The 26,915-nt window shown below is 40.3% G+C and overlaps 1 protein-coding gene across 2 annotated transcripts in view; it reads left to right on the top strand.

Annotated features, from left to right (window-relative positions):
* Positions 1–4,527: 4,527 nt before the first annotated feature.
* The window catches only part of FSIP1 (fibrous sheath interacting protein 1), a 147,806-nt gene continuing 125,418 nt past the window's right edge, over positions 4,528–26,915 (top strand). For both annotated transcript variants that reach the window (XM_081144042.1, XM_081144043.1), the window contains exons 1-5: positions 4,528–4,771; positions 7,825–7,957; positions 11,671–11,851; positions 15,067–15,221; positions 16,489–16,582. In XM_081144042.1, the coding sequence (XP_081000168.1) occupies positions 7,832–7,957; positions 11,671–11,851; positions 15,067–15,221; positions 16,489–16,582 (556 nt within the window). In that variant the 5' untranslated portion in view covers positions 4,528–4,771; positions 7,825–7,831. The remainder of the gene's footprint in view (positions 4,772–7,824; positions 7,958–11,670; positions 11,852–15,066; positions 15,222–16,488; positions 16,583–26,915) is intronic.

Below are 26,915 nucleotides of genomic sequence, written 5' to 3'. Positions count from 1 at the left end.
TGGTACGTGCCCTTGACCAGGAATCAAACCTGAGACCCTTTGGTCTGAGGGCCGACGCTCTAACCACCGAATCACGCCAGCCAGGGCGAGAACCTAAGTTTTGCTCTTTAAGGCTTTCTTTACTTCCCTGTTCATGAGTCTTGGCTACATGGATGGTATTGTGGCCCAGCTGGATTGGCAGGTGCGGGAGGGAGTGCAATAGGGATAAAAGGGTAAATGAAATAAGACATGGACTTCTTTTTAAGTCTGTGTGAGGGCTTCATTCTCTCAAAGTCACCAATTAGATATTTATATGTACCAAGATATTTTAAAAATCCATTGTTTTTTTGAGATCTAATTTTCACTTTCCCTATTTGGATAGCTATTTAAAGATGTACCCAAGCAGAGTTCAAACATACAGCAGATTTCAGTTCAGCGGTTTCTTGAATCACACCTAAAATCCAAGCAAAGTGAGTTTCTGAAAGAGCTGCTGTAGTTTGTCTTTAACAGAGGACAGTCAGCACCATCTAGTGGAGGCAAAGAACCTCTTTTCTTGAATTCAGTCCAGTGAGGAGGTGAAGAGAGGAATCTTCAGAATTTGGGTTGGAATCCCAGAGTTCGTTTCTGAGTGACTTCGAAAAAATTACTTACCCCCTCCGTGCTCTGCTTCTCAACTATAAATCTGGATAATAATAGTGCCGACTCATAGGATGTTATGAAGTGAAATAACGCATCTAAAGCGTGTCCTAAACACTTAGTAAATGTTGTTTTTTAAAAACCCTGAGCCATAGACTCACAGGAGGTAGAAACTGCCCAGTGGCTCACACTTTTAACTGCCCCTCAGAAGAAATGACTAATCCAGTTTCTAGATTATATGAGGCTTAATGAGGTTCCTCTTCTAGTGTGTTGCTGTGTTTGGCTGAAGCTTATGGTGAGAAAAAAGAAATTGGGGCAACAAGACTGGAATGAGAGTTGCAGCCCAGATGGAATACAATGTGGGCTCTCTCTCAGTCATTCAAAATCTGACTCCACTCAGAAGGAGAATGTCAAGAATAGAATGAGATTGAAAACAAAAACGAAAACCAGCTCTGAAACCAGCACTGCCATATGTCCCCAACCTGGAATGAGACCAGGGGAATTTTAGCTTAAAATATCTTGACTCTAGAAGAAATCTTTATGAATTTTCTTGGAAGACACAATACCTCCTAGAATATGTTTGGGGTTTTTGAACACAATATTTCAGAGAATAGCGTAGAAACATATGGTGCTCTCTGACTTATATCTGAATGTGATTTGTTTTGAGGGTGTCACTTGCAGTAGCTGACACAGAAGTATTTCACTAAATTAAAAACAAAGACACAATTTATTATGCACTAAAACACAACAAATGCAGTTTATTAAAGTTTGCCCTCAAGGCACATACGGCTTCTCAGCAGTTTGCGAAATGGAAGCAGCAGGAGGTAAATAAACAAAGTGAGAATGACAGAAAACAATCCAGGAGGAGATGAGTTTTATGCAAAATGTAATCAGTGGGGACTTAGTCTGGAAAGATTACAGTGAAGAGACAAAGTTTTTATTGAACCTGAATTTTCTTCTCACTTGCTTTATCTTATGTTGCAAATATTTTAAAAGCAACAATTTAAAAAATAAAGACACGAATTAATCATGGGCATTGATCATAGCCCTGATTTTAGTTAGCTGTTTCTTTCCTTCCACATCCCCTCTAAATCTGAAATGCGTTATTTTCTTAATGAGTATCACTAGATGTCAAAAATAACAATGGAAAGAACGGCCTTTATTCATAGAATATTGGAACTGTGCGGGCATTTGGAGATTATCTGGTCCGTGGACCAGAAACATTGGCATGACCTGGGAGCCTGTTTGAGGCCTGGGCCACCCAGCTATTTAGTATCAGAATCCAAACAATGGTATCTCTCCTCCTTATAAAAAAAATAAAGCAGAGTCAAGGGCACAGAGGGTAGGGAGTGTGGAGATAGGGAGGGATTATTTTTTATAGGGTGGTCAGGAAAGGCCTGCCTGAAAAAGCCATCTGAGCGAAGAGAAAAAGTGAGCCACGTGGTTAGCTGGGGAGCTGTATTCCAAGCAGAGTAGTAGCAGGCCTGTGTGTGTGTGTGTGTGTGTGTGTGTGTGTGTGTGTGTGTGTGTGTGTGTTGGGGGTGGTTAGTTGTACTGTAGGAACAGCAAGGAGTAGTGTTTCCAAATTCCCAACAGATATTAAAGAATCAAAACTGCCAGGAGTTCTCAAAATCTTATTCTAAAATACTTCTAACCACCTTTGTATTCTTTACCTGTTATGACTATCTGAAGCATTTGTTTAAAAAGTGAGAACTCTTAAATTAGAAGTGTTTACAAGAATTGTCACTTATAGCAAATATTCAAACACTGGAGAACACAGGGAACATCATTGGGTGCCACTGGAATAATGGAACATACAAATCTCCAAGCAAGGTTAACAGCACTTCACGGAATTATGAGTTGGAAATTGCCATTTAAGGACTTATTTTGAATCAAAACGTATTTCTTGAAACACCACTCACAGAATTTGTATAAAGTACACAAGTAGTATTAACTTATTAACATTTAAATTATTTGTAAGAATGACTCCCTGTTAGCAACAGACAGGGCCAGGAGCACATACTTATAACATGACACCAGCTCCAAGCAAGATCAGATTGCGACCACATCCTCTCCCAGGTGCTCCTGTCCCCCAGAATCTGGAACGTTCACCTCAACTTCTGACTCAGAGCATCAGCGTTTCCTGCTCTTGCTTTCAACTTGACATCAGTGAGAGGATTCCTTCAGCAACATCTCTATAGTGATTGCTAAGGTTTCATTCTCATAGGAGAATTAGAATACTTTCTCCAGTTTTCCTGATTTCTCAGCTGATTTTTTTTTTTTTTTTTTAAATTTGGAAAACCATAAATTTCCTGAGAAACGCTGGGAAGAAATTCCTGTGTAGAAACACTAACAAGGAGGACAGTGAGGCTAAACCAAAGTGCACGAGGAAAGGATGGTAGGGCTGGAGGTCTGAGAGAAAATGGAGGGCCTGGTCATTTAGGACTTGTGGGCATTGTCAGGACTGTGAGAAACGGGGAGCCATGGAGAGTCCTGAGCAGAGAGTGACATGGTTTGACCTAGGTCTTAAAAGCATCATTCAGGCTGCTGTTAGAAAACAGTAGGGGCAAGGGAGGCCACAGTGAAACGGTTACTGCAAACATCCAGATGAGAGAGCGACAGGATGCACCTCAATGGAAGCACTGAAGGCAGTGAGAAGTGGTTGGATTTTGGATATTTATTGAGTGTAGAGCTGACAGGATTGAGAAACTGATCGTAGAATGTGAGAGGAAGAGGAACCGAGGAGGATTTCAAGGTTTTTGGTCTGAGCCTGGCAGGATGGAGTTACTTTACTGAGATGGATTAAGAGGGTCGTGGTGGTGGAGGAGACTGTGGAGAAGGTGTTTTTGTTTTTTTAATCCTCACGGGAGGATATTTTTTCCATTGCTTTTCAGAGAGAGTGGAAGGGGGAGAGAAAGAAACATCAATGTGAGAGACACACATCGATTGGTCCCCCCCACGGGGGGCTGGGATCAAGCCTGCAACCGAGGTACATGCCCTTGGCTGGAATTGAACCCGGGACCCTTCATTCTCGGGGCCGGATGCTCTAACCACTGAGCGAACCAGCCAGGGTGAGAAGGTTGCTTTTTGACATGTGCAGTCTGAGATGCTTCTTACACCTCAGTGGAGCTGTCTAGGCGGACACGGCCCAGTCAGATACAAGACTGTGGAGTTCAAGGGAGAAGTCTGGGCTGGGGGTAGAAATGCAGGATTTAGCTGCATATGGACGGCACTGCCCTAGATTTTAGTTGTTTTTTTTTTTTGAGTAACTCACTTAACCTTTGTCTATCTGCTCTGCTGAAAAACCCGTAAAGAACCCACCTCCTACCTACCTTAACCAACGACGATAAAGGGGCCAAGTATGTGAAAATGCCCTGTGAACTGTAAAGTGCTGTTTAGACTGGAAAAAAAGCAGATATTTCATGGTACCGGGGATGCAGGAAATCAGTTTGTGGACTTAGCCAGAGCCTTCATGCTCCGAGAATGACAGGAACCACGAAGAGCTATTATTACCCTTTTGGGGCTGTAGCGCAATTTGTGCAATTACTATTTTTAATTTACATGACATCCAAAGTTTACCAAGAACGTCACATACATGATCTTTTTGAGCTGCACAACCGTCTTGTGGGGAAGGAATTATCATCCCCATTTTACAGAGGAGCACGCTGAGCCTCAGGAGGGTAGTGGACCTGCGGGGCGGGCACCATATGACAGTGAGGGCCAGAGCCCCACAAGCATCCAGACATCCTGGATCCGAGGTCACCCCAAACACGAACAAACTCCTCCCCACCCACACCGTCCTCGGGGAGCCCGGAGGAGCCCGCCGGCCCGCCCCGGCTCCGGGCTCCCCCCGCTCCCCGCTGCCCCGCCCGCGCCGCAGTTCTGGGCGGGGCAGCGCTTTTTTCTTATCGCGAGACTGGAGGCGTCGCGACTCTGGTTGCCAGGGGAACAGCGTTCTCAGGAGCCGGGGAGCTTTGGCCCCGCTGCTCCTTTCCCCTGCAGAGTAGGTAGCTCTCGTGGCAGGAAAGACCCCCTCCTCTTTGGGGGACAGTGGGTGACGGTGCGAGCGTCAGCGGTGCGCTTCTGAGCCCTCAAAGCTCTGACGACTGGCGGCTAGTTCCTGGAGGTTCCTCCCGGCAGGTGAGGAGCCGCACTGGTAAGAGCCGGCTCGGTACCCGCGACTAGCCAATGAGTGAGCGACAAGCCAATGAGTGAGCGACGACAAGCCAATGAGAGAGCGACAAGCCAATGAGGGGGCGGAGCGGCGTGCTGCAGGCTGCCTCGCCCAGAGGCGGGCTGTTAGGCGCGGAGCGGAGCAGGGCAGGGCCAGTGGGGGGCGGGACGGTCCCGGTGCGGGTGGAGGGGCCTGGAGTCTCACCAACATCCTCGAGTTTATATTGAAAATCAATCACTGGCTTTTTAAAATAGACCGTAAGTGGCAAAAGATGCAAATAGGCATTTCAACGACAAAAATGAAAATACAAGGTGGCCAGCAAACATTTAACTAGAGGCTCCACGTCTCTCGTAATGAAAGCGATGTAAGTGCATCTCCAGGTGCTTTTTCACACCGGGCTGACAAAGATGAACAAAGCTTTGCTGTTAACCAGATCGACCCAGTTCAGTGTGGGGAACCAGACTTCCATCTCATCGCACCTTGTCGGTAGTAGTGTGATTTGGAAAGGTGTTTTTGGAGAACACTTTCGCAGACTACCAGAATTTGAAATGCAAATGTTCTTTAAGCAATTCTCATTTATCTTCTGGATGTATAAATATAACAAGACAAAGACTTGTAAAAGAGGTTAACTTAAAATTGAGGTATGCTTTCTACATGGTAAAATCCACCCTTTTAATGTGCAGTGCAGTTCAGTGAGCTTTGACAAACATAATTGCCACAACAACCAAGACACAGAACAATTTCCCCCAAATCCCCTACTACCCTTTTGTAGTTAACCCCTCCCTGCCCTCAGCCCTGGCAACCATTTCTCCTATAGTTTTGTGTATTTCAGAATGTCCTACAATTGGGCAAACACTGTGGAGTCTTTTGAACCTGGTTTCTTTCAATTTAGTATAGTGCAGCTGAGATTCTTCCGTGTTTTGTATCAGTTGTTTGTCCCCTTGTACTGCTGAGTAGTATTCCTTTGTATGGATGTACCACAGTTTGCTTATTCCGTAGTTGAGGGACATTCGGTTTGTTTCCAGTTTTTTGGCAATTGTTGATGAAGCTGCTATAAACATTTCATGTGCAGGTTTTTGTGTGAATATATGTTTTTATTTCTTGGGTAAATATCTAGGAATGAGATTGTGGAATCATATGGTAAGTGTATGCTTAGCTTTTTAAGAAAATGCCAAGCAGCTCTGTAACACGGCTGCCCCGTTTTGCATTCTCACAACCAATATATGACAGTTCCAGTTACTCCCCAATTTTGTCATTTGATTGCTTTCTTTTTTGTACAGTGCTTCATTTTTCTTGTGGCATTTTTATGCGGCTATTGAGGTTTCTTCTTAAACACACAAATACGTCAATAAGACACTAATTCAATGCCCTTTGTCCATACTTTTTTCTGTATGGCCAAATTAAAAGATTGTCATTTACACCCCTACTCACCCTCGGAACTGTATTTTGTTTAATTTATTATTTTCAGGAGCAAAAATAATAGAATAGACCTATTTCTAAAGCAAATTGAAAGATTTCTGGAGCCTTTTAGCTGATCTCTGTCACTGACGATTCCCTGGGCCTGTTTACTGCCATGTATTCTACTGGCTCTGCACATGCTTCCAACTCACTGCTCCTTCTGTGAGCTGCAATAAGTCTCCCTGACAAGCTGCGTAGGCCATTTATGAGACATCTGGCCTTTTGGTGCCTTATGCTTTTTGATTGTGACATGATGGGCCAGGGCGATCCGTCATCCACAATAATAATGTCAGTGCCTTCCTGAGTGAGTCAGGACCCTTTTGCAGAGTTGAATAAAGTTGAGATCAATGCCTTTTTCATTTGCTGAGATGGAAACTGTTGACCTGCTGGTCCCTTAAGCATCAGCTTTGGCACACTGAATAGTTGGAGGCCCAATCATGTTATCCCTCTGTGAGCCTTGGAGAAGCATCAGGTGGTTTATGTTTGTGCTTCCTCCTGTGTCCAAAAACTTCCCTGAACTCTGCCTGTGCTGTTTAAAAAAACAGAGAAAGATGAGTCATTTTGTAGGGTAAGAAAAGGACATTGTTACATGTGCTGAGACAGATGCAATTGCCTTTTCTTCATTCTGTTATGAGAGGAGTGGTTTAGTTCATAATTTATAGGAATTTAGGATAGGATTTGTTGGAAGATATCCATTCACATATAAAGCTAAGTATCGAGAAAGCAAAATCTGGAATTCTCCCTATTTCTTCCATTTTATTCAGCATGTATGATATCTGCACATTCCCGAACAAATCTGGACCATTCCTGATCAGCGGCATAGTTTGGAAGGATAAATGTGCTCATGATACCCAAGTTCTCCCACTAGTTTAAACCACCCTGCCTAATATTTCCTGCTTCAGAAAGCAGCACTGGGACTAGAACAGCCAGAGTGGTAAGAAGCCTGGGGATGGTGTCACACAAAAAATAAAGAGATTGGCAATGTATAGCTAGATAATGAAAGTTTGTCCCCTAGCAGAGAGAGTAGGTGTTGTTCTCTGTTGATCAGAGGGCAGAAGTAGCATCATGGGTCTTAGAAGGGGAGGGTTGATAGAAAAAGAGCAGTGACTTGGAGGTAGGTGCTCCATGAAAATGTGGCACCAAAGAGGAGAGGAGAAATCAGAGCTGAGAGGGAAGACTGGGCAGAAGGCTGGAGTAGGGAAGGCAAAACCAGGAGGCAGAGGCTTTAGCCAGTCATTCTGACAAAGCATGAAGTCTTGGTTGAGAGGTGTGGTGCTCCACGAGTGTATTCTCAACTCAAGGACACAGAACATGTTTCTTGGAGGCACAGGAAGCCATCAAGATTGCATTCACCTCTGCATTCTTTTTTAGCACTTTCAGAAGCTAACATCCTTTACAGAATGTTTTCCATCTACGGTGACATAAGATTTAATGATCCACAGACATCTTGTCATGAAATTAGGGTAGTGTGACTTTGGTAGCAATATAATCCTTATAACAAAGGCCCTGAATTGCATATTAACACCAATGAAACACTTTAATACACGTCATAACTTGCTTTAAAATTTTTGTTTCAGGATATCAATGGATATTATAAAGGGGAACTTGGATGGAATTTCAAAACCAGCCTCAAATTCAAGAGCACGTTCTGGGAGCAGATGTTCAACAGCTTCTTTGGAGGTGCTCTCTCCAGAGCCGGTGTTCTTCAAGGTACTCTACTGTTTATAAATGGTTTAAACTCTTTCTCCTGACCTCTAGCCACTGATAAACCAAAATTGTTGTTGGCATCCCATTTTAAGGTTCCTTTTTAGAGGGTGTGCTGGGAGCACTCATAGCTTTCTTGGGTTTTACTTTAGATCATCTTACATAAAACACTTTTTCCTTTATCTCCCTTTCCTCCTCCTTTTTTTTTTTTTTTTTTTAAATCTGGGGTCATAGGTTCAAATTGGGTTCTGCTGACCACATTTTATGTGATTTTGGGAAAATTACTTTGACTCTCTGTGCTAGTTTTCTCATCTGTTCAAACCTCATAAGGGTAAAATGAGATAAAATATTTAAAGTTCTTACAACAGTGACTAGCACCTAGTAAGTATTCAATACTGTACTCTTGGGCTATTGGTTTTAATTCTTTTTTTAAATCCTCACCTGAGGACATGTTTTTATTGATGTCAGAGAGAGAGAGAGGAGGAGGAGAGAAAGAGGGAGGGAGAGAAAAGGAGAGAGAAAGAAGCATCGACGTGAGAGAGAAGCATTGCTCGGCTGCCTCCCATACTTGCCCCGACCAGGAATCAAACGCATTACCTTGTGGTGTACGGATGACGCTCCAGCCAACTGAGCCACCCGTCCAGGGCTGCTTTAAATTCTTTAACTCAGTTGGTCAGTCCTTTCTATGTCATTCCTAGCATTCAGCATAAAATGTGGCTCATAGTAAGTATTCACGAAATTAGTGTTCAATAAATTTAGAATGAAGATTTCCCCTCTTGAGGTAGGTAGGATAATATACAAAGACCTGACAAAATTTAGAGTAGCCTAGAATTAGTATTTCTGCTTATATAGTCCCGAGTCATGATTTTTTTTTATAAAGTAGCAACTTCATAATATTGACACACAGATTTTAATGCATAGATTTCTATTACTTTGTTCAAGACTTATTTAAAAGAAAAACATCAGCGATCACTTCAAGTTAAGATTTTATTTGAACCCACTAAGCTATAGTTCGAACTCTAGCATATTTATTAGTCAACAAGGACTTTGATAATTATAGCAAAAGGAAAGCCTCCTAAAAATTGTGATTTGTGTTAATCAAGTTCATGAAAAATAAGTAAAGTTTGTCTTAGGCTGGGGAAGAAAGCCACAGATGTGCTGCATGCTGGCTGCTGATTGCAAATGATTCAGTGTCTGTGAAACCTTATATATTGTCTGAATAGTAAATCCTGGAATTTTGATTAGTTTTATTGTTCAAATTTGGCTTTTATTGATATCTTACCCACATTTTCTGTATGGCAGAAAATAAGTTTAAAGTGCTAGATTTTTAATGAAGTTGTTTTAGTAATAATAGATTTCTCATTCTAAAATGTTTGATTTACTGTTGCTTACAAATATTTTTTTTAAAAGAATCTGTAGTTGTGATTCATTTAAAAATCCTACATCTTTCAGGTAGGGAATAATTGTTAGGAAGGTTTTTACAGGGTATTTACCTTTCCTGGGACTAACATGCAGGTACGGAGTGGGGGTCATGGAGCAATGAAACATGGAGGTGGACGGCGGCTTTGAGAATGAAGAAGAAAAGAAAATCATACATACAGGAGGCAGGATAGACGAGCAGGAGGGTTAGGGACAGAGAGGCGAGCGGCAGGGAACAGGCTGGGAGAGGTGGGTGGGGAACTACGGGTAACATTGAGAAATGGGAAAGTTTGCCTTTTGTTCTTCAGTTTCATCTTTTTACCTTATTACTTCCTGCCCAGTCTAAGAGTTAGGACCATATGGGGTGATACATGTGAAAGAGTCTTTGTGTATCCGAGTATATTGCTAATACCTAGTTATCTTTTGTATATTCTATATTCCTCTATATAAAAGCCCACCTCAGGGTATGGTTGGCTCACTTCATTTATGCCGTGATATAAATGACTGACAAGTGACCTCTCCTAGCATTTTCAGCATTTTCACAGAACTATATAGCTTGAAGGATTTACTGGATATTATGGAATTTCAGGTTTTACCTGGCCTTTGACAGAAGTATTTTTTTTTTCTAAATATATCTTTATTGATTTCAGAGAGAGGAAGGGAGAGGGAGAGAGAGAGAAACATCAACGATGAGAGAGTCATTGATCGGCTGCAGCCCGCAACTCGGGCATGCGCCCTGACAGGGAATCGAACCCCGATCCCCTGGATCCTAGGTCAATGCTCAACCACTGAGCCACACCCGGCTGGGCCAGAAGTATGTTTTTGAACAGGGAACCCTCTTTAACACGTCTGAGACTACATAAAGTAGGGATTATTTTGTTTGCTTCTAAGTTGGACCTCCACTAGTTTCATTCTGTGCTGGATCTGTTACATTGGGTAGCAGTGCCTTTACCACAGGGTCATTGTGTGGAGTGAAGGAGCCAGTATGTATAAAGTACTTGGCACAGGACAAGGCTAATAGTAATTCATCAATAAATGGTGGCTGTAATTATTATACCACTGACTCAGCTCAGTTCCTCTGGGATTTATGTACCAGTTCAGGCGAACAGAGATGCTTCTGCAGCCCTGTATCCCTGGCACTTTAGTTCTCAGGCCCACGAATCCTCTGCCTTGGAGATTCACAAGGGGCACAGATTACAATAGGGGAGATTGGTCATGTGGGTGCAGCGAGAACATAAAACCCTCCAAGGACCGAGCCCTGAAGGGCTGGAGCAGACAATTCTTCTGCTGGGAGAGAAAAGGTACTCCTCTCAGAAGTGACTGCCTCTCTCGCCCCGGCTGCTAGAGTGGCTCCGTTGGTTGAGTGTCGTCCGCACAGTCCCTGCATCGTGCATCAAGGGTTGCTGGTTTGATTCCCGGTCAGGGCACATACCTGGGTTGTGGGTTTGATGGCCCTCAGGGAGGGAGCATATAGAAGGCAGGTGATCGATGTTTCTCTCTCTCTCTCTCTCTCTCCCTCTCTCTCTCTCCCTCCCTCCCTCCCCCCCTTCCTCTCTCTAGGCATGTCTTCAGGTAAGGATTAAAAAGAAAAAGTGGCTGGCTCTCTTCCCCCGAGGTTGTGACTGTCCCTTGGGCCGTGTTCATTTCCACTGTGACTCTCACTGCCATGTGCCCTGTGGTCCCTGTTTTCTCCTGACTCAGCCATGGATGTCTTTTCTTGTTCTCTCTCAGGAAAACACAGCTGCACCACTCAGAATGAACTTGTCTAAAATGGAAAGAAAAAACATAATGAAATAGAAAAACTGTGACTAGCATAAAAATAATCACCAAAGTACATGGTTCTGACTTGAAGAATCACAGTAGAAGCACATCTCAGTTCAGACTGTTCACTTTTCAACTGTTCAGTGGCCGCGTGCGGCGATCGCGGTGGGCTGGGCGGCACAGCGCTAGGCCTTGACTCTCCGCCGAGTGTAAGCTCCGGGAGCAGGGAGCAGGGCCTGTCGTGGCTCATCACCGGAGCCTGGCAGCGAGCCCTTCTCTTCAGGAGCGATTCCTGACTTTTCTCCAGTATTGCTAGAAATTGCTAGAGAATGGCACATAGTTCTTTGGTGCAGATTGTTATTACATTTAATTGTGTAGTTAAATTACATTTTATTAAAAGGTGTTACATTCCTAGAATACTTTAATGCTAGTATATGTGTGTCCCCACATATATTTCCATCATCTAAAACAGTCCAGAAACTTAAAGGTTAAAACAATACATTATTTTTGAAAAATGTTTCATTGGAAATCATTTTTAGATTGACACTGCAATCAAGTTGAACTCTGATAAAGAGCGCCACTCAGAAAGTAGTAATACAGAGGAAAGTAGAGACAGTAATGATGATAAAGGGGAAAACTCTGAGAATATAGGACTGGCTGAAGAGGGGTCACATGAAGATTTGAACTTGGTTCAACATCAGATCGTCTCTAAATGTTCAGGTGGGTGATTGGCTAATGATAATTACAGATGTAAATATTAGAATTAGATATGTTTTTTATCAGCTAACTAGAAATAATTAAAAAATGAGTTATTTTTTGTGAATAAACAATCATAAGTTATTATTTAGGAGAATATTGAGTCCTTAAGTATACTTAGAAAATAATAAGATACGTCATTAAATAAAATTGTTATTGTCATTTTACATGAATCAAGTGGGAAGTATTTCTACATTTTATTACACAAGTTGTTGATCTTTTTGATGACTAAAATTGCACAATAAAATGTATCCTGTAATTTATAAATACTTTTTTAGGGATGATCCCATTTGATCTTAGTAATGTTTGGATTTTAAAAGACTCCCATTTTCATGGTTATTAAATTAATACTGGTCACAGTGAATTAGAACAGCACTTCTCAAAATGTGGTCTGCAGAGCTCTGGGGGTCTCTGCAAAGTAAAAACCACTTTCATCATAATATCTACATAATATATTAGTAATATAGTTTATCATAATACTGAGATAATCTCTTTGCTTTCTTGTCCACAATTTACACTGCTGGTGCAAAAGTAATTGCTGGTGCTTTAGCATGAACCAAGGCAATGGCATCAGACTGTACTATTAGTCACTGTATTCCTCATGACCAGGCACAGGCGGAAAAAAGAAATAGCCAGTGTCACGCAAGAATGTCTTTGGAGCAATAAAAATTAATAATTTTATTAAATCTTGATCTTTGGATACACATCTTTTTAATATCCTGTGTGGTAGAATGGGAGGCACGTGTAAAATAATTCTGCAATATACCAAACCATAAAGGTCATGTTGAGGAAAAGTATTTGTGTGGTAGTTTAAGTCAAGAGCTGAAGTGGCCACTTTTTAAATGCAACACCATTTTTTCTTGAAAGAATGACCAACAGAAAAACTGTTATCTTCAGACTGGGTATTTGGCATTCACTTTTTAAAAAATGAAATGAGCCTGTTGCCTCAAGGAAGACAACTGACAGTATTTTTGGTCAATGACAAAATTTGAACTTTCAAGTGAAAATTAGAATTTTGGAAAACTTAATGTATGTCCATGGGAGCTTGACAGTTTCCCAATACTTAGACTTTTCTGATAAAAATTGATGGCCATATTAACAAGGTGATTTCTTTGCTATTGTGTACTGAAATGTGTCAGCATTTGAAGATCTACATAATTTAGTGAACCACTGTTTTCCGAATGACCAATGCATTGGACATGAAAGATAGATCCATGGATTTTAATGGAACAAGTACAGAAAGCTCACTAATATAGTTACAGATTTTGCATTACAACTAACCTTTTAGAGACCACCCTTTGTTGAATTTTGATATAATGCCAAAGAAGAATATTCACCATTATCTGAAAAGGCTATTAAACTTCTCTTCTTCTTTCCTACTATATGTCTGTGTGAGGCCAACTTTTCTTCATATACTTTAACTAAAATAACAGATTGCTAGAGATTGATGTTAGAAGCAAATATGAGAACTCAGCTGTCTTCTATTAATCCAGATATTCAAAAATTAAAACAATGCTATTCTCAGTATTTTTCGGGGAAAATATAGTTTAGTTTTTGTCAAAAAATGTTATATTTCTGTTAACATATAATTAGTAATAACATGTTTATCATTTTAAAATAAATATTTACAATATTTTTCAGTTTTGATATCTAATATTGTAATTATCAACAATAGAACTCAAATAAACAAAAGCTACTTTGGGTTCTGAGTAATTTTTAAGGCTGTAAAGGGAAGCTGAGATTCATAAACTGTGAAAATTGCTGATTTAGAACATGTTTGGAATGAGATTAACTCTAAAAGGAAGGCCAGGTGATTCAGGTTTACAGCTCTCAGGAAACAGGGTATTGTAGTTGAGATTAGCTATCACCCAGTTTACATTGTATTTGTTGATATTGTTTCAGTCCTGCATGAGTTACTTCAAAATGCCTGTCCTATATGGAGCCTGCAAATGCTAGGATTTGCAGTTGGGAATTAGAACTAGAGGCTGTTGCATTTGAAGTATGTAAGCATTAAGATTTGCAGAGCCTCCTTAATATGATCAGTATTCTTTTTGAATAAGCTTATTCCCTTTAAAAATATTTTATTTTCCTTAAAAAGGACATCATTGGACTCTTTGGATTTTCAAAAGTCACAAATTTGGCCTTTCTTAGTATAATATGCCATGTCTAATTATCTAAACTAGGGTAGCTGAGACTTTAGTATTTGAGCACTTACGCTTACTGCCAGATTATCATCTTTCATCAGAGTTTACAGAGGACGTATCGCCTGCTGGTGAAGAGCTTTGGCTCTGGAGTCAGACAGATCTGGGTGGAAGCTGACTCCGCTATGTGTAGTTAAGTCATCTTGGATATGTATGTAACTCAGTTACAAAGTAGCCTCAGGTCACAAATTCGTAAAACGGGGACAATAATGATACCACCTGACGGGGTTATGGCGAAGATTAAATGAGATAATGCATGTAAATAAAGCACTTGACACTGTGCCTGTCAGGTAAGTCTGCAAATGTTAGCTGCTATTATTAACATCATTAAATGTAAGTTAAAACCTGAACGATGGAAGTTCTATAGAGTCCCTAATTTCAAATAAGTTACTACCAATTATCCACAACTCAAGAACATTTTTAGGTACTTCAAGAAAACAGAACAAGCAGGAGTGGCATGGATAAAAGGTGTCTGGGTTACGTGGAATACTTTTCTGGATTTGTTTCCATACGTGGGAGCCGTTTTGTGTCGCTCATGACGTGCTCCATTTTACTGTAGCGACTGTGTGCATGCCTTCCCTTTCAGTTAGTCTGAAGCAGCTTTAGCCTTACGCCGTATTTGTTAGTCATGGGTACAGAACATACAGCAGAACAAAGGAGAAAGAATATGGGATTTTAAATCATGCAAGACCCACTTCTGGGTTCAATGCTATCATTTATTAGCTATTTAAAGGGACCCAATTATCTCAACTGTAAAATAGAGATGTATGTCTATTTCACAGGGTTGTTAGATAATGATATAAAATAATATATATGTGAAAGCACCTTGTAAATCAAGATACTTGACCCCAATGTTACTTACTACCGTCAACTATAAACATTTGTTGAACGAAAGAAGAAAGAGTAAAAACGAAACAAAACAAAGCTTTGCAGTTGGCTAAACTTCCAGCTTATTCCCACTTTATTCCTACAATATAGATGAACCCAAATTAAAAGAATTAGATTCTCAACTTCAAGATGCTATTCAGAAGATGAACAGGCTTGATAAAGTGCTGGTGAAGAGACAAAACAGAGAAAAAGAAGTTAAGAAGCAAGGCCTAGAAATGAGAATCAAGCTGTGGGAAGACCTCAAGGTAAGACCCGGTGCCCACGTGCTGACAGGTAAGAAGCGATCCCCCTGTGCCGAGCCGCGCACCGTGGCGGTGGTGAACGTGGCCCGCCTTTACTGACCCATTTTGTGGGGGTGGGCGCCGCACTGGCACCGCACTGGCACCGCACTGGCAGTGTCCTCATTCCCCACCCGCAGCCCAGCGGGCCTCTCACCAGCGTCGGGCTGGGGCGCCTCTGCTTCTGGAATAGAAAGGGCTGTGATGCCCACTTTCATTAAGGGTGCATGTCTGCTTTTTCTTCAGCAAGCTTACATTTTGGAGATAAATATACAAATATACAAAAATCTAACCTCCCATTTCTCATTATTATTTGAGTAAACGCCTGTGACCATGAAGTGGGGGAGCTCATTGTCTCATGAGCTGGTCAAGATCTCCCGGGGAAGCTGTGACATGCTTGAGGTCTGGGACCGGGCTCTACTTGCTTGTGTCTCAGTATTTCTTGCGCAGTGAACTTGCCTTGGCCTTCTTGGGCCTCTTATTCTCTGTAGTGTTGAGGGGTGGATGTTGACCAGAGACTGGCACTGACTTGATGTATAGCTATTGGCTCACACTTGAACTTTGCCCCTCAAAGGAGAGCACTGTAAGGTAAGGAACATTGAAATAACTGGTTGTTTTTGATAAATTCCTCCTTGATCAATTGCCTGACTTTGGAGGAAATTTCCAAGACGATAATATGAATTAATATAATAAGGTAATTTGGCTATATTTTTACAAGGTTCCCAGGAACACCACTGGGATGGAAAGAAAGCAACATACGAAATGCAGTGCTTTAAACTAGAGGAATAATTTGTGTAAATTTTAACAGAAAAAAAAATTAGCCTATAACTTACTCCTGTTGAGTCTCAAAGCAAAGTTTACTTGCTTGGAAACAAGAATTATAACTGGAAACATAATAAAATACCATAGTGATCTTGAAATGTCTGAAATTGTAATTTGACAGTGTACTTTTAGGTTACTCATTAGTTAAAGAAATATTAAACAGAAACTTAAGAAACTTTAAGCAAGGTAATTATGATATAATGGCAGACATATGCTCGGGCTCTATTTGGGAATACTTGTGGACAGAATTTTGTGGGGACAGGAAACATTAATAGATTTCCTAATTAAAGGAATAAAAATGACCCGAGTCGTCTTGTTTGTATGTACATGATTGGAAACCATGTTGAAATTTAACAAAATATCAATGTTGCTTTTTTTCCTCATATTTAAACTTTCATTTCTCTTTCATTAGTCTGCAAAAAATAGTGAGGCTTTGCCAAGTAAGGAGGAAATGGAAAATACAAAGAAGTTTCTAGCTTTGACTGCTGTATCAGAACAAACTGTTGGTGAGTAAAAAGTGATTCACCTTTATCTTTATCACAGTCATTTAACTCTTCTTTAGAGGAAGTGGCCACATTAGGTGGATTATATGAAACTACCTTGGGCTGAGGTATGTTGCAGAGTTTTTAAGGGCTTATATCTGCTCAAAGGTGGGGGGCCAAGGCAGTGAAAAATTGGGAATTAGACAAAGCCTGTCTTTGCCTTTACTCTCTGTATGTCACAGATACCTCTGGACACCCAGTGCATGGGTGTTTGTGATTTCTCTCCTCTGCAGCTTTCTTTTCCTTTTCCTTCTTAGTTTCCTTCTTACGCAGAACTGTTGTGGGATCACGTAACCTAGTTAGCCTAGTTAGATACTGGGGGCAGTTTTAGGGATTGGGAAGCAGTTGGTATTTTTTGGCAGGACTTTCGAAATCCTTTAACCTACATCACATAAGTGGTCATCTAGTGTTGCTTGGGCATTAGACTGGCTCCAAGCAGGGGCCTCTGATTTCCCAGAGAACCCTGGAATCCATTGATCTTTTACAAAATGGGTGTCTAACGTTTTAGAGTCCCAAGAACCTGATCCAGGCGACTGCAACTCTTTAGCCTGAGCTTTGACGTGGATGAAATTCCTTCAGGCTTGTTCCTTTCCAGGCCCAGCACTGGGAGCTCAGAAGCTGCCTGGGTCTGTCTCCATGCAGAGAGAGAATGATGCTGGCCAGTTGCCGCCTCTAGGGAGCTCAGTAGTGTCCCTCCAAAATTCATGTCCACTTGAAACCTCAGGATGTGACCTTATTTGGAAATAGGATCTCTGCATATGTAATTAGTTAAGATGAGGTCATACTAAATGAGAGTGGGCTCTAAATCCAATAATTAGTGCCCTTGTAAGAAGAGAAGACTGAGAGAGACACAGAGAAACAACGACACAGGGAGGAAGGCCTTGTGAACATAGAGGTAGAGACTGGAATAGTGTAGCTACCGCCGAGGAGCACCACGGATTCTGAAGCCAGCAGAGCTAGGGGGAGGCAAGGAAGGATCCTTTTCCAGAGACTTCAGAGGGAGCATGGCCCCGTTTATTCAGTTTAATTAGAATATATGTATATATTTTTTGATGACTGGTCTTTTATAGAAGTCAAATTCCTTAATGAAATTTCCTGCTGGCTCTTTATATTATAGGTATGTATTTAGCAGTAATATATCTAATTAAAAAAATCTTTAAAACCAAAAGAGAGAGTATTTACTTTAGACTACATTATTAGCCTAATTGCATAATTGAAAATATTTTACATAACATAATTATTACCTTATTCCAGAAGACAAAGCTTTGCAATCTTTGGTTTAAGAGTATTATTAGCAGAGTATGAAGGAAATGAATAGAAATGCAGGAGCCAAGTTTGACCACATAGCACAGCTTTTTTAAAGTCTTGTATCCCTACTGTTAGAACATAGCAGCATATTATAAAGTGATGTGAAACTTCTTATGTCTGTTTCATTCAGAGATTAGTTTCTTTCCCATGTTTTTCACTGAACTTCGGTTACCTTTTTTAATTAAACATATAAAATATCAAAAATTAATAAAAAATTATTTTGGTCAAGCATATATACAGCCATAAGTTTTAAAGTAAAATGTCCCTATAAGGCTTATTATGAAAACAGAAATCTTTTCCCCTTTTTTCCTCCATGAACGTGCTTTCTTTGTTACCAGGAAAGCACAAAGCCCTTACAAATTGTCCAATAGATGGCAGCATCTAGTTAAAATACGTACTACTTTATTTAAAAATCTCTTGAAGATGTTAGAGCCAGATGTATTTGGACTTGAACTTTAGGCACACTGTACAAACATACCGAAACCTACTTTCTACTTTTATTCTTATTTTTTCCCTTTAAAAACAGGGTAAATTCTTAGGATGAGTATTATTCTTTCTTTCTCCCAGTCATTTCCTTAACCTTTTATTTAGGAGTAACTTGACAGACTTCCGACTGGTGTCAGAATGGCAACTTCCAACCTGTTTTCCAGCCCCTTAGAGCACAAAATACATCCCAGTCCCCTTCTCACATCACAAATAACCAATAGAAAAAAAAAAAAAGAGATAATTGTTGTTGAGTTGTTATTTAGCTTTATTTATAGGTTCTGAACACAAGTGAGGCCTTCACTCCAAGAGAAAGATGAAAGCCACGATAAACTGATTTTTACCACATTTTGATTTTATAGCCCAGAGTTAATAGCCTCAAGTTTACTGAGATTTTGAAGTAGACAATATTATACTTGCTAGAGATTTTGGTAACCTTTAAAAAGTCTATCCCACCCCATTTTTGAGAGATCACTTTTAAGTTTTTCTAGAGAATGTTGTAAAAATCAAAACTCTTTTTTTAAAAGGTCATTGATTTTACAAGATACTTAAAAAATATATATATATATTTAATTTTTAGAGAGAGAGGAAGGGAGAGGGAAAAAGAGATAGAAACATTGTTTGGCTGCCTCCTGCATGCTCCCTACTGGGGATCGAGCCTGCAACCCAAGCAGGTGTCCTGACCAGGATGCAGGGGGGTTGCTCAACCACATTTATAAGTGACATAAGCTGTGTGTGTGTGTGTGTGTGTGTGTGAGAGAGAGAGAGAGAGAGAGAGAGAGAGCGAGGGAGCGAGAGAGCGATGGTGTCCCCCACCTGCATGTATATTGTGGTGTTGGGGGTGGGGTGGGATTGGGGCGAACATATGTGTGTATGATTTGTTAGGCTATGTTAACTTATAAAATGAACGGGGCATGGCTGTTCATTTTCTCTGCTTTAAAATAGTTTATATGACATGGGATTATCTGTTCCCTAAAAATCTGAAAGATTTCACTGGAAAAACCATCTGGTTCAAATAATTCTTTGGAGACAATTCTCTGACTTTTTTCAGATTCTTTCATATTTACTATTGTATTTCAGTTTACTAGTCTTCTGGAGTCAATTTTGGCAATAGAACCATGTCACTGGGGTTTTAAAGTATCTATTTCACTGAGGTTTTAATTTTTACTAACATAAAATTTCTTATACCATAGTATTTTTAACTAATAATTTTTTTTATTGTTTATATGTCCCATTTCTTATTTCTAACTTTGTTAATGTTTTCCTTCTACTTAATCTAGATGGTTTTTAAGTTAACCTTTTTAGCATAATTTTAGATTTACAGAAAAATTTTGAAGATAGTACAGAGATTTTCCATATACCTGCAACTAATTTTCCCTATTATTAACTTTAGTATGGTACGTTAGTCACAAATAATGAACCAGTATGGACACATTATTAACTAAAGTCTATACTTTATTCAGACATTTAGCTTTTACCTAACGCCCTTTTTCTGTTCCAGGACCCCACCCAGGATGCCACATTTCCTTTAGTCCCCATGTCGCCTCAGGCTCCCTGTAGCACTTTCTCAGACTTTCCTTGTTTTTGATGACCGTGGCAGCTTTGAGGAGCGCCCGTCAGGTATTTTGTAGAATTTTCAGCAATTGGGATTGAAGTCATGGTTTTCTCACGATGTGACTAGGGTCGTGTGTTCTTGGGAGACCAGAGTGAAAGTGCCTTTCCGTGACATCACATCATCCTATCGACATAACAGAGTCGACCTTAACTTTGATCAGCTGGCTGAGGATATGTTTGTCAGAATTCTCCGTGTGAAGTTCCTCTGTTCTTACCCCCTTTCCATAGTATCCTCTTCGGAAGGCAGCAACTACGCGCAGACCATACTTAAGGAGTAGGGAGTTGAGCTTCACCTCCTTGAAGGCAGAATATTTACATACATTATTTTAATTTATTCTGCAGGGGAGACTTGTCTGTTCTCCCTGCTTATTTATTTATATCAGCATAGACTCGCGGATATTTGTTGTATACTTTGTATTAAGATCCGATAGCACTTTATTTATTTTGTTGCTCAATTTTTTCCAGCTTTGGCCATTGGGGAGCTCTTTCAGTGACCCTTGTGTCCCTTTGACATAGCTCCATCACGGTGAGCTTTGTTTTGTTGTGATCTCTGAGCACTTTCTTACTTTCTGGCATTACAAGATGCCCAGACTCATCTGCTCTATATCCTACCTGAGTCCTGGATTTGGCCACTTTCCCCAAGGAACCCTGGCTTGTCTGATTAGAGACTCCTAGAAGCCAAGATTTGGATGTTAGGTGTGCTTGGTGCTGCTGGGGAGTTGTCGATTCTGGGCCCTCTGAGAAAGGAAACATTTATGTGTATATTAACCTGTTATACACATATCTATAAATATTTCTATGTGTAATCATCTGTATCTATATTAAGATAAAAATGAGTTTATACCGATGTCTCCGGCTTTATTACCACATGGATTGTTCTAGCCTTTCCCCGTGCTCTTTTGTAACCTTCACTCCAACAGTGAGAAATCTGGCTCTCACCACTGGCCATCTATTTACTTAATTGTTCAATTCCACCGCACATGCGTAGTGATATCAGAGTTGTTGACCTGTACCTCATAGCGCCCAACTTAATCAACTGGAGCGCAATGCTCAAGCGCAGCTTCTGCTGCCTTTAGTCTTTCTCCACTCTTTCCGAAGTTACTCAAGGCGAGCATGGTTTTCCTCCGCTCAGTGAAATTGTTTCCTGTGTCTGTAATACAGTTAGGTTGTTTTGAACATTCTGTATTCCATCTGGGATTCTATGACATCCTAAATAATTTTTTGAAAATTTGCACACGTTAAGGTTCACTCTTAGTGCTGTGAGGTTACAGGTTTTTGAAAATGTGGTGTCATATAACCACCATTACAGTATCATACAGAACAGCTTTGCCACCCTAAAGACCCCCCGTGTGAATTTCTACCTAACCCCCCTTCTTCCCAAAGCCCATAGCCAACACTGGTCTTTTTACTGTCTTTAGTTTTGCCTTTTCCAAATATTATGTAATTGGAATCATGCGGTATGCGGCCTTTACAGACAGTTTTTTTTTCACTTAGCAATATACACTTAAAATTCATCCATGTGTTTTTGTGGCTTGATCACTAGTGTTCTTTTTGCTGCAGGATGACATTTCATTCTATGCCATGGTTTATCTCTTCACCTGTTGAAAGAGACCTTGATTGCTGCCAAGTTCTTGTGATTATAAGTAAAAGCTCTTTAAACATTTGTGTGCAGGTTTTTGTGTAGGCACAAATTTTCAGTTTATTTAGGTTAAATATCTAGGAACGGGATTGCTGCATCATGTGATAAGACTGTTTAACTTTGTAAGAAACCACCTGTGTTCAAAGTTGGCTATATTATTTTCCATTCCTGCCAGCGAAGAATTAGAATTCCTGTTGTTCTGCATTCTTTCCAGCGATTGGTATTGTCAGTTTTTTGGGATTTTAGTCATTTTAATTGGGTATATAGTGGTATCTCATTTTGTTTTAATTTGTATTTCCCTAATGATATGATGTCAAATATTTTTTCAGATGCTTATTTGTCATCCGTATATTTTCTTTAGTGAGTTGTCTGTTCCTATCTTTTGCCTATTTTTAAAATTTGATTTCTTTTTCTTATTGTTGAGTTTTAAGAGGTCTTTGTGTATTTTGGATACAAGTGTTTTATCAGATATGTGTTTTGTAAATATTTTGTCCCAGCCTGTGGCTTGTAGTTTGGTTCTCTGTGTCTTTGCAGAGTAGAAGTTTTAAATTTTTAATAAAGTTCAACTTATCAATTTTTAATTTCATGGATCATGCTTTTGGTATTGGATATAAAAACTCATTACCACACCCAAGGTCACATAGATTTTTCTCCTATATTTTATTTTAGATGTTTCATAGCTTTGCATTTTACATTTAAGTTTATAATCCAGTTTGAGCTGATTTTTGTGAGAAGTGGAAAGTCTGTGTCTAGATTCTTTTTTTTGCCTATGGACATCCAATTGCTCCAGCACCATTTGTTGAAGAGGTTTTCTTTGCTCTGTTGTTAAACATTGGTTGACTACAATTTTGAGGGTCTATTTCTGAACCCTCTATTCTATTTCAGTGACCTGTCTATCTGTACTTTCACCAGCACCATGCTATCTTGATTACAATGAGTGTTTTCTCTTTTTAAAATTATACTTGCAGATTTTTTTTTGTACCTTTAAGAACTAGTTTTGAATTTCTTTGCTAAATGTGGCTCTATTATTTCTTTTCTTGAACTTGTTTTTAAATTGGTTTATCTAGCTTTTTCCATTAACTTAGGTAAGCTCGTTATATTTTCTCTCCAAATATGTATCTTAGTCTGCTAGGGCTGCCATAAAAAAATACTGCAACCTGGGTTGCTTACAGAAATTTATTTTCTCACAGTCTGGAGGCTAGACGACCAAGGTTAAGGTGCTGGAAAGTTTGTGTTTTGGTGATGTCTTCCTTCTTGGCTTGCAGATAGCCACTTTCTCACTGTGTCTTTATATTGCCTTTTTTTTTTTTTGCAGAAGGGGTGGGGGAGGGGTGAAGGTATCTCTGGTGTGTTTTCCTCTTCTTATGATAACTATACCGGTTCTATCAGATTAGGTCCCCCCTAATGCCTTCCTTAAAGGCCCCGTCTTGAAGTACAGCCACACTGGGGTTAGGGCTACGACACATCAACTTTGGGAGGGTACAGCTCAGCCCAAAATAATAAAAGCATCACTGCTGTGAATTTGTTCCTGAATATAGCTTTATCTCTATACTTTATTCTTTGGTATGTTGCCCTTATTCTTTATAAGTTGTTACTGCACCCTTATTTCCTCATTGATCTAAGAGTTAATTAGGAAATGATGGTGCTTTTCTTTGTTCTCAGAATTTTTTATAAACCCTATAGTTTAAAAGCTAATGTAGAAATTTATAATATTGTGGTCATTGTTTTGATATTTTGAATTCATTTAAATTTTCTTTATAGTCTAATAGAGTGGTTCTCAGTGGTAGGGTCATTTGGACGCGTGCATTTTGGTTGGCATAATGGTGGTGGTGGGGGAGGGCTTCTTCTAGTTCACAGGGTCCACTGAGAAGTTCTGAATCTCCCCCATGCCACAGGCCAGCCATGGGGAATTGTGGGGTGTGTGTGTGTGTTGTGTAAATGAGAGAGTGACTATTTCAGGCCCTGTCTTCCTTTAAACATGGCACACTGCTGTTGCTGCTTTGCAGCTGCCGAGGGCAGGTTGAGCACTGTGTGGGGAGTCTGCTCCCGGAGCTCCAGGTGTGCAGTGAGGCAGCGCCCACGCTGCTCGGGGTTTCCGCATTGTCTTTGGGAATCCCTGTCCAGCTCCAGGGTTTCACCTCTGCGGGGCTGTGTGCCAGGCAGCAAGCAGCCTCACACTTGTGTCACTTGTCACTTTCGTCTACTCTAAATTTGTCCCCTCTTTTAGGTCCTTCCCTGTTGCCTGGGGTGGGCTTTCATTTCTTCCCTGGGTGGCAGCAAACAAATTATATCCTCAGTCTTTCTCTTTTAAGACTTGTTAAAAATGGTGCACGGTCCTTCAAGCTCTGGCTCTTGATCTCTGAAAAGATTCTTTTTTCCAGATAAATGTTTGTAGTGAGGAGAGGAATGTAAAAAATTTTCCTATTAACTTTTTATTTTGATGTAATTTGAGACCTAAAGTCTCCAAACAAGTACAAAAAATTCTCAAATACCCTTAACCCCGATTCTTTCTCTAAGTGTTAACATTTTACCACATCCTTTCTCTCTCTGTACACACACACACACACACACACACACACACACACACACATCAGGAAATTAACATTGATATAATACTCTTATCCTATCTATAGGTTTTATTCATATTTTGCCAGTTGTCCCACTAATATCCTTCATAGAAAAGGTCATGTATTGCATTTAGCTGTCACCCTCTCTAGGTATCCTTCGTGTTTCCTGGCGCTGACGCTTTTGAGGCCTGCAGGCCCCTGTGTCGCAGGCTGCTCCTCAGGCCGGGCTGTGTTTGTCGCCACCCTGTTCGGTTCGGGTTATGCACGTTTCCACAGGAATCCCATAGACTGGATACTGTGTCCTTCTCAAAGGGTCGTATCAGGAAGCACACGGTGTGGTGCTGACTGTCCCATTACTGGTGACATTCACTTCGATCACTGCAGACTTCTCCACTGTAAAGTTACTGTTTTTCCTTTTGTGCTGCGTGGGTTGTCATGTGAGGAGAACTCCGAGACTATTATCCTGCTGTTCTTCAAACCTCCACCCGCTGGTTTTATCATGCATCGGTGCTTTTTACCTGAATTGGTTATTATTATGATGGTTTCCAGATTATTTTCTAAATCCATCAATCTTCTACATTAATTAAGATCCCCCCTTCCCTTCCCTTCCCTTCCCTTCCCTTCCCTTCCCTTCCCTTCCCTTCCCTTCCCTTCCCTTCCCTTCCCTTCCCTTCCCTTCCCTTCCCTTCCCTCTTCCCTCTTCCCTCTTCCCTCTTCCCTCTTCCCTCTTCCCTCTTCCCTCTTCCCTCTTCCCTCTTCCCTCTTCCCTCTTCCCTCTTCCCTCTTCCCTCTTCCCTCTTCCCTCCTCTTCCCTCTTCCCTCTTCCCTCCTCTTCCCTCTTCCCTCTTCCCTCTTCCCTCTTCCCTCTTCCCTCTTCCCTTTCTTCTTTCTTCTTTCTTTCTTCCTCTGACTGGAAGAACTTTCTAAAGGGGGACTTTTGGAATTCAGAAAATGCTTTTTTTGTCTTCTCAAGGAGTTAAACTCCTGCACTGAATGCTTGACTTTCAAAACTGTTGACTTTTAAATCCAAAGCTGAGCTCTGAGCCTTGTTGGCTGCCCTACCACCTTCCGTCGGAGGCAGGGATATCACCGAGACTGTGGGTTAAGAGTCACAGGCACAAGAATAATAATTTCAGCCTACAAGAAGCCCCAAGGTTTAAAGTGTTTAGTGTTGCAAGGTTTTATATTTTTGTGTTTTTATAGGTGCTTTATTGTATAATTGAGCAAAACTGCTATTAAAAAGTAATTATGGGATCAAGAATAAATATATTGACACTTTAAGTATAGGAAGTAACTTAAGCCTATAATATAATGTTGCCAAATTGCTGACTTGCTGAGCATGCTTTAATGAATATTTAAGACTCTTAATAATAGTGGTTGCCAAAAATTAAAGTTTGACAAAATTGAAACAGACTTATAGATACAGAAAACAAACTGATGGAGGTGAAAGGGGAGGGATATTGGGGGGTGGGGTGAAATAGGTGATGAGATCAAGAAGTGCTAATTGGTGGTTACAGAATAGGCCTGGGGCTGTAAGGTACAGCATAGGGAATATAGTTGACAATATTGTAATAACTACGTATGGGGCCAGGTTGACACTTGAATTATTGGAGGGATTATTTTGTCACCTATATGAATATCTATCTGCTGTGCTGAAGCTAATACAAAATAGTGTTGAATGCAAACTGTAATAGAAAAATGAACTAATTAAGAGGTATATCCAAAAAAATTAAAGTTTGAAAATAATTTGAAACTTTTTTGTCTTTTGAATGGCTTACCCCTTTCCCCCCAAGGCCTATACCACCGATTTGCTAGAATAACTCATCAAAGATTGTACAAGGATTAAAGTTGTAATGCAATCCCAGTGATACAATATTATCATGATTGCAAATTAGGGAATTCAAACTGGTGAATTTGTTTTTATTATCCAAAATTGTACGTGTGGAATTTGGTGCTGTTTGTGTGTTGGGGTGAATGTGCCTTCTGCCTGCTCCTTTTGCCTGCGTCATCTCAGGGGCGCTTGAGCCAGAGGTTTGCTTCAGAAGTAAGTGGTGGATCCTATAATATCCTCAAGATTTGTGTTTTATGAAGCAAAAACATTTCTGTGCCACAACCTGGCAGATTCTATCATGTTAAGGCATAGAGAGAGAGACTTAAAAAAGGGGCTACTGACTTATGTTAGCAGTTTCTTGCAAATATAGTGTCTAAATTAGGTAAGAGGAGAACATAAATTACATTAAAACAAAAAGAGCTGAAAAACACAATGTCCTAATTTCTTTACAGGTATTAGCCCAAGAGACTAAATCACACAGTCTTTGAATATATTAAAACCCACTGAATTTCATATTTTAAATGAGTGAATTATATGGTATATGAATATCTCAGTAAAGCTGTTATATAAAAAACATCACAAAAGGATAAAGCTAAGAGTCTCTTAGGTTTTTTCTTTCAAACACACTCTTCTATCTTTTTATTTTTATTTTTAAAATATGTTTTTATTGATTTCAGAGTGAAGAAGGGGGAGGGAGAGAGTGATAGAAACATCAGTGATGAGAGAGTCATTGATTGGCTGCCACCTGCACCCCCCTGCTGGGGATTGAGCCCAAAATGCAACCCGGGCGTGTGCCCTGCCTGGGAGTCGAACCCCAGTCTCCTGGATCATAGGTTGATGCTCAACTGCTGAGCC

Source organism: Miniopterus schreibersii (assembly GCF_964146895.1).
Source record: "Miniopterus schreibersii genome assembly, chromosome: 1".
NCBI classification, from domain to species: Eukaryota; Metazoa; Chordata; class Mammalia; order Chiroptera; family Miniopteridae; genus Miniopterus; species Miniopterus schreibersii.
The sequence above is the reverse complement of the archived record's forward strand: the minus strand, read 5'-3'. Positions and strand labels throughout refer to the sequence as shown.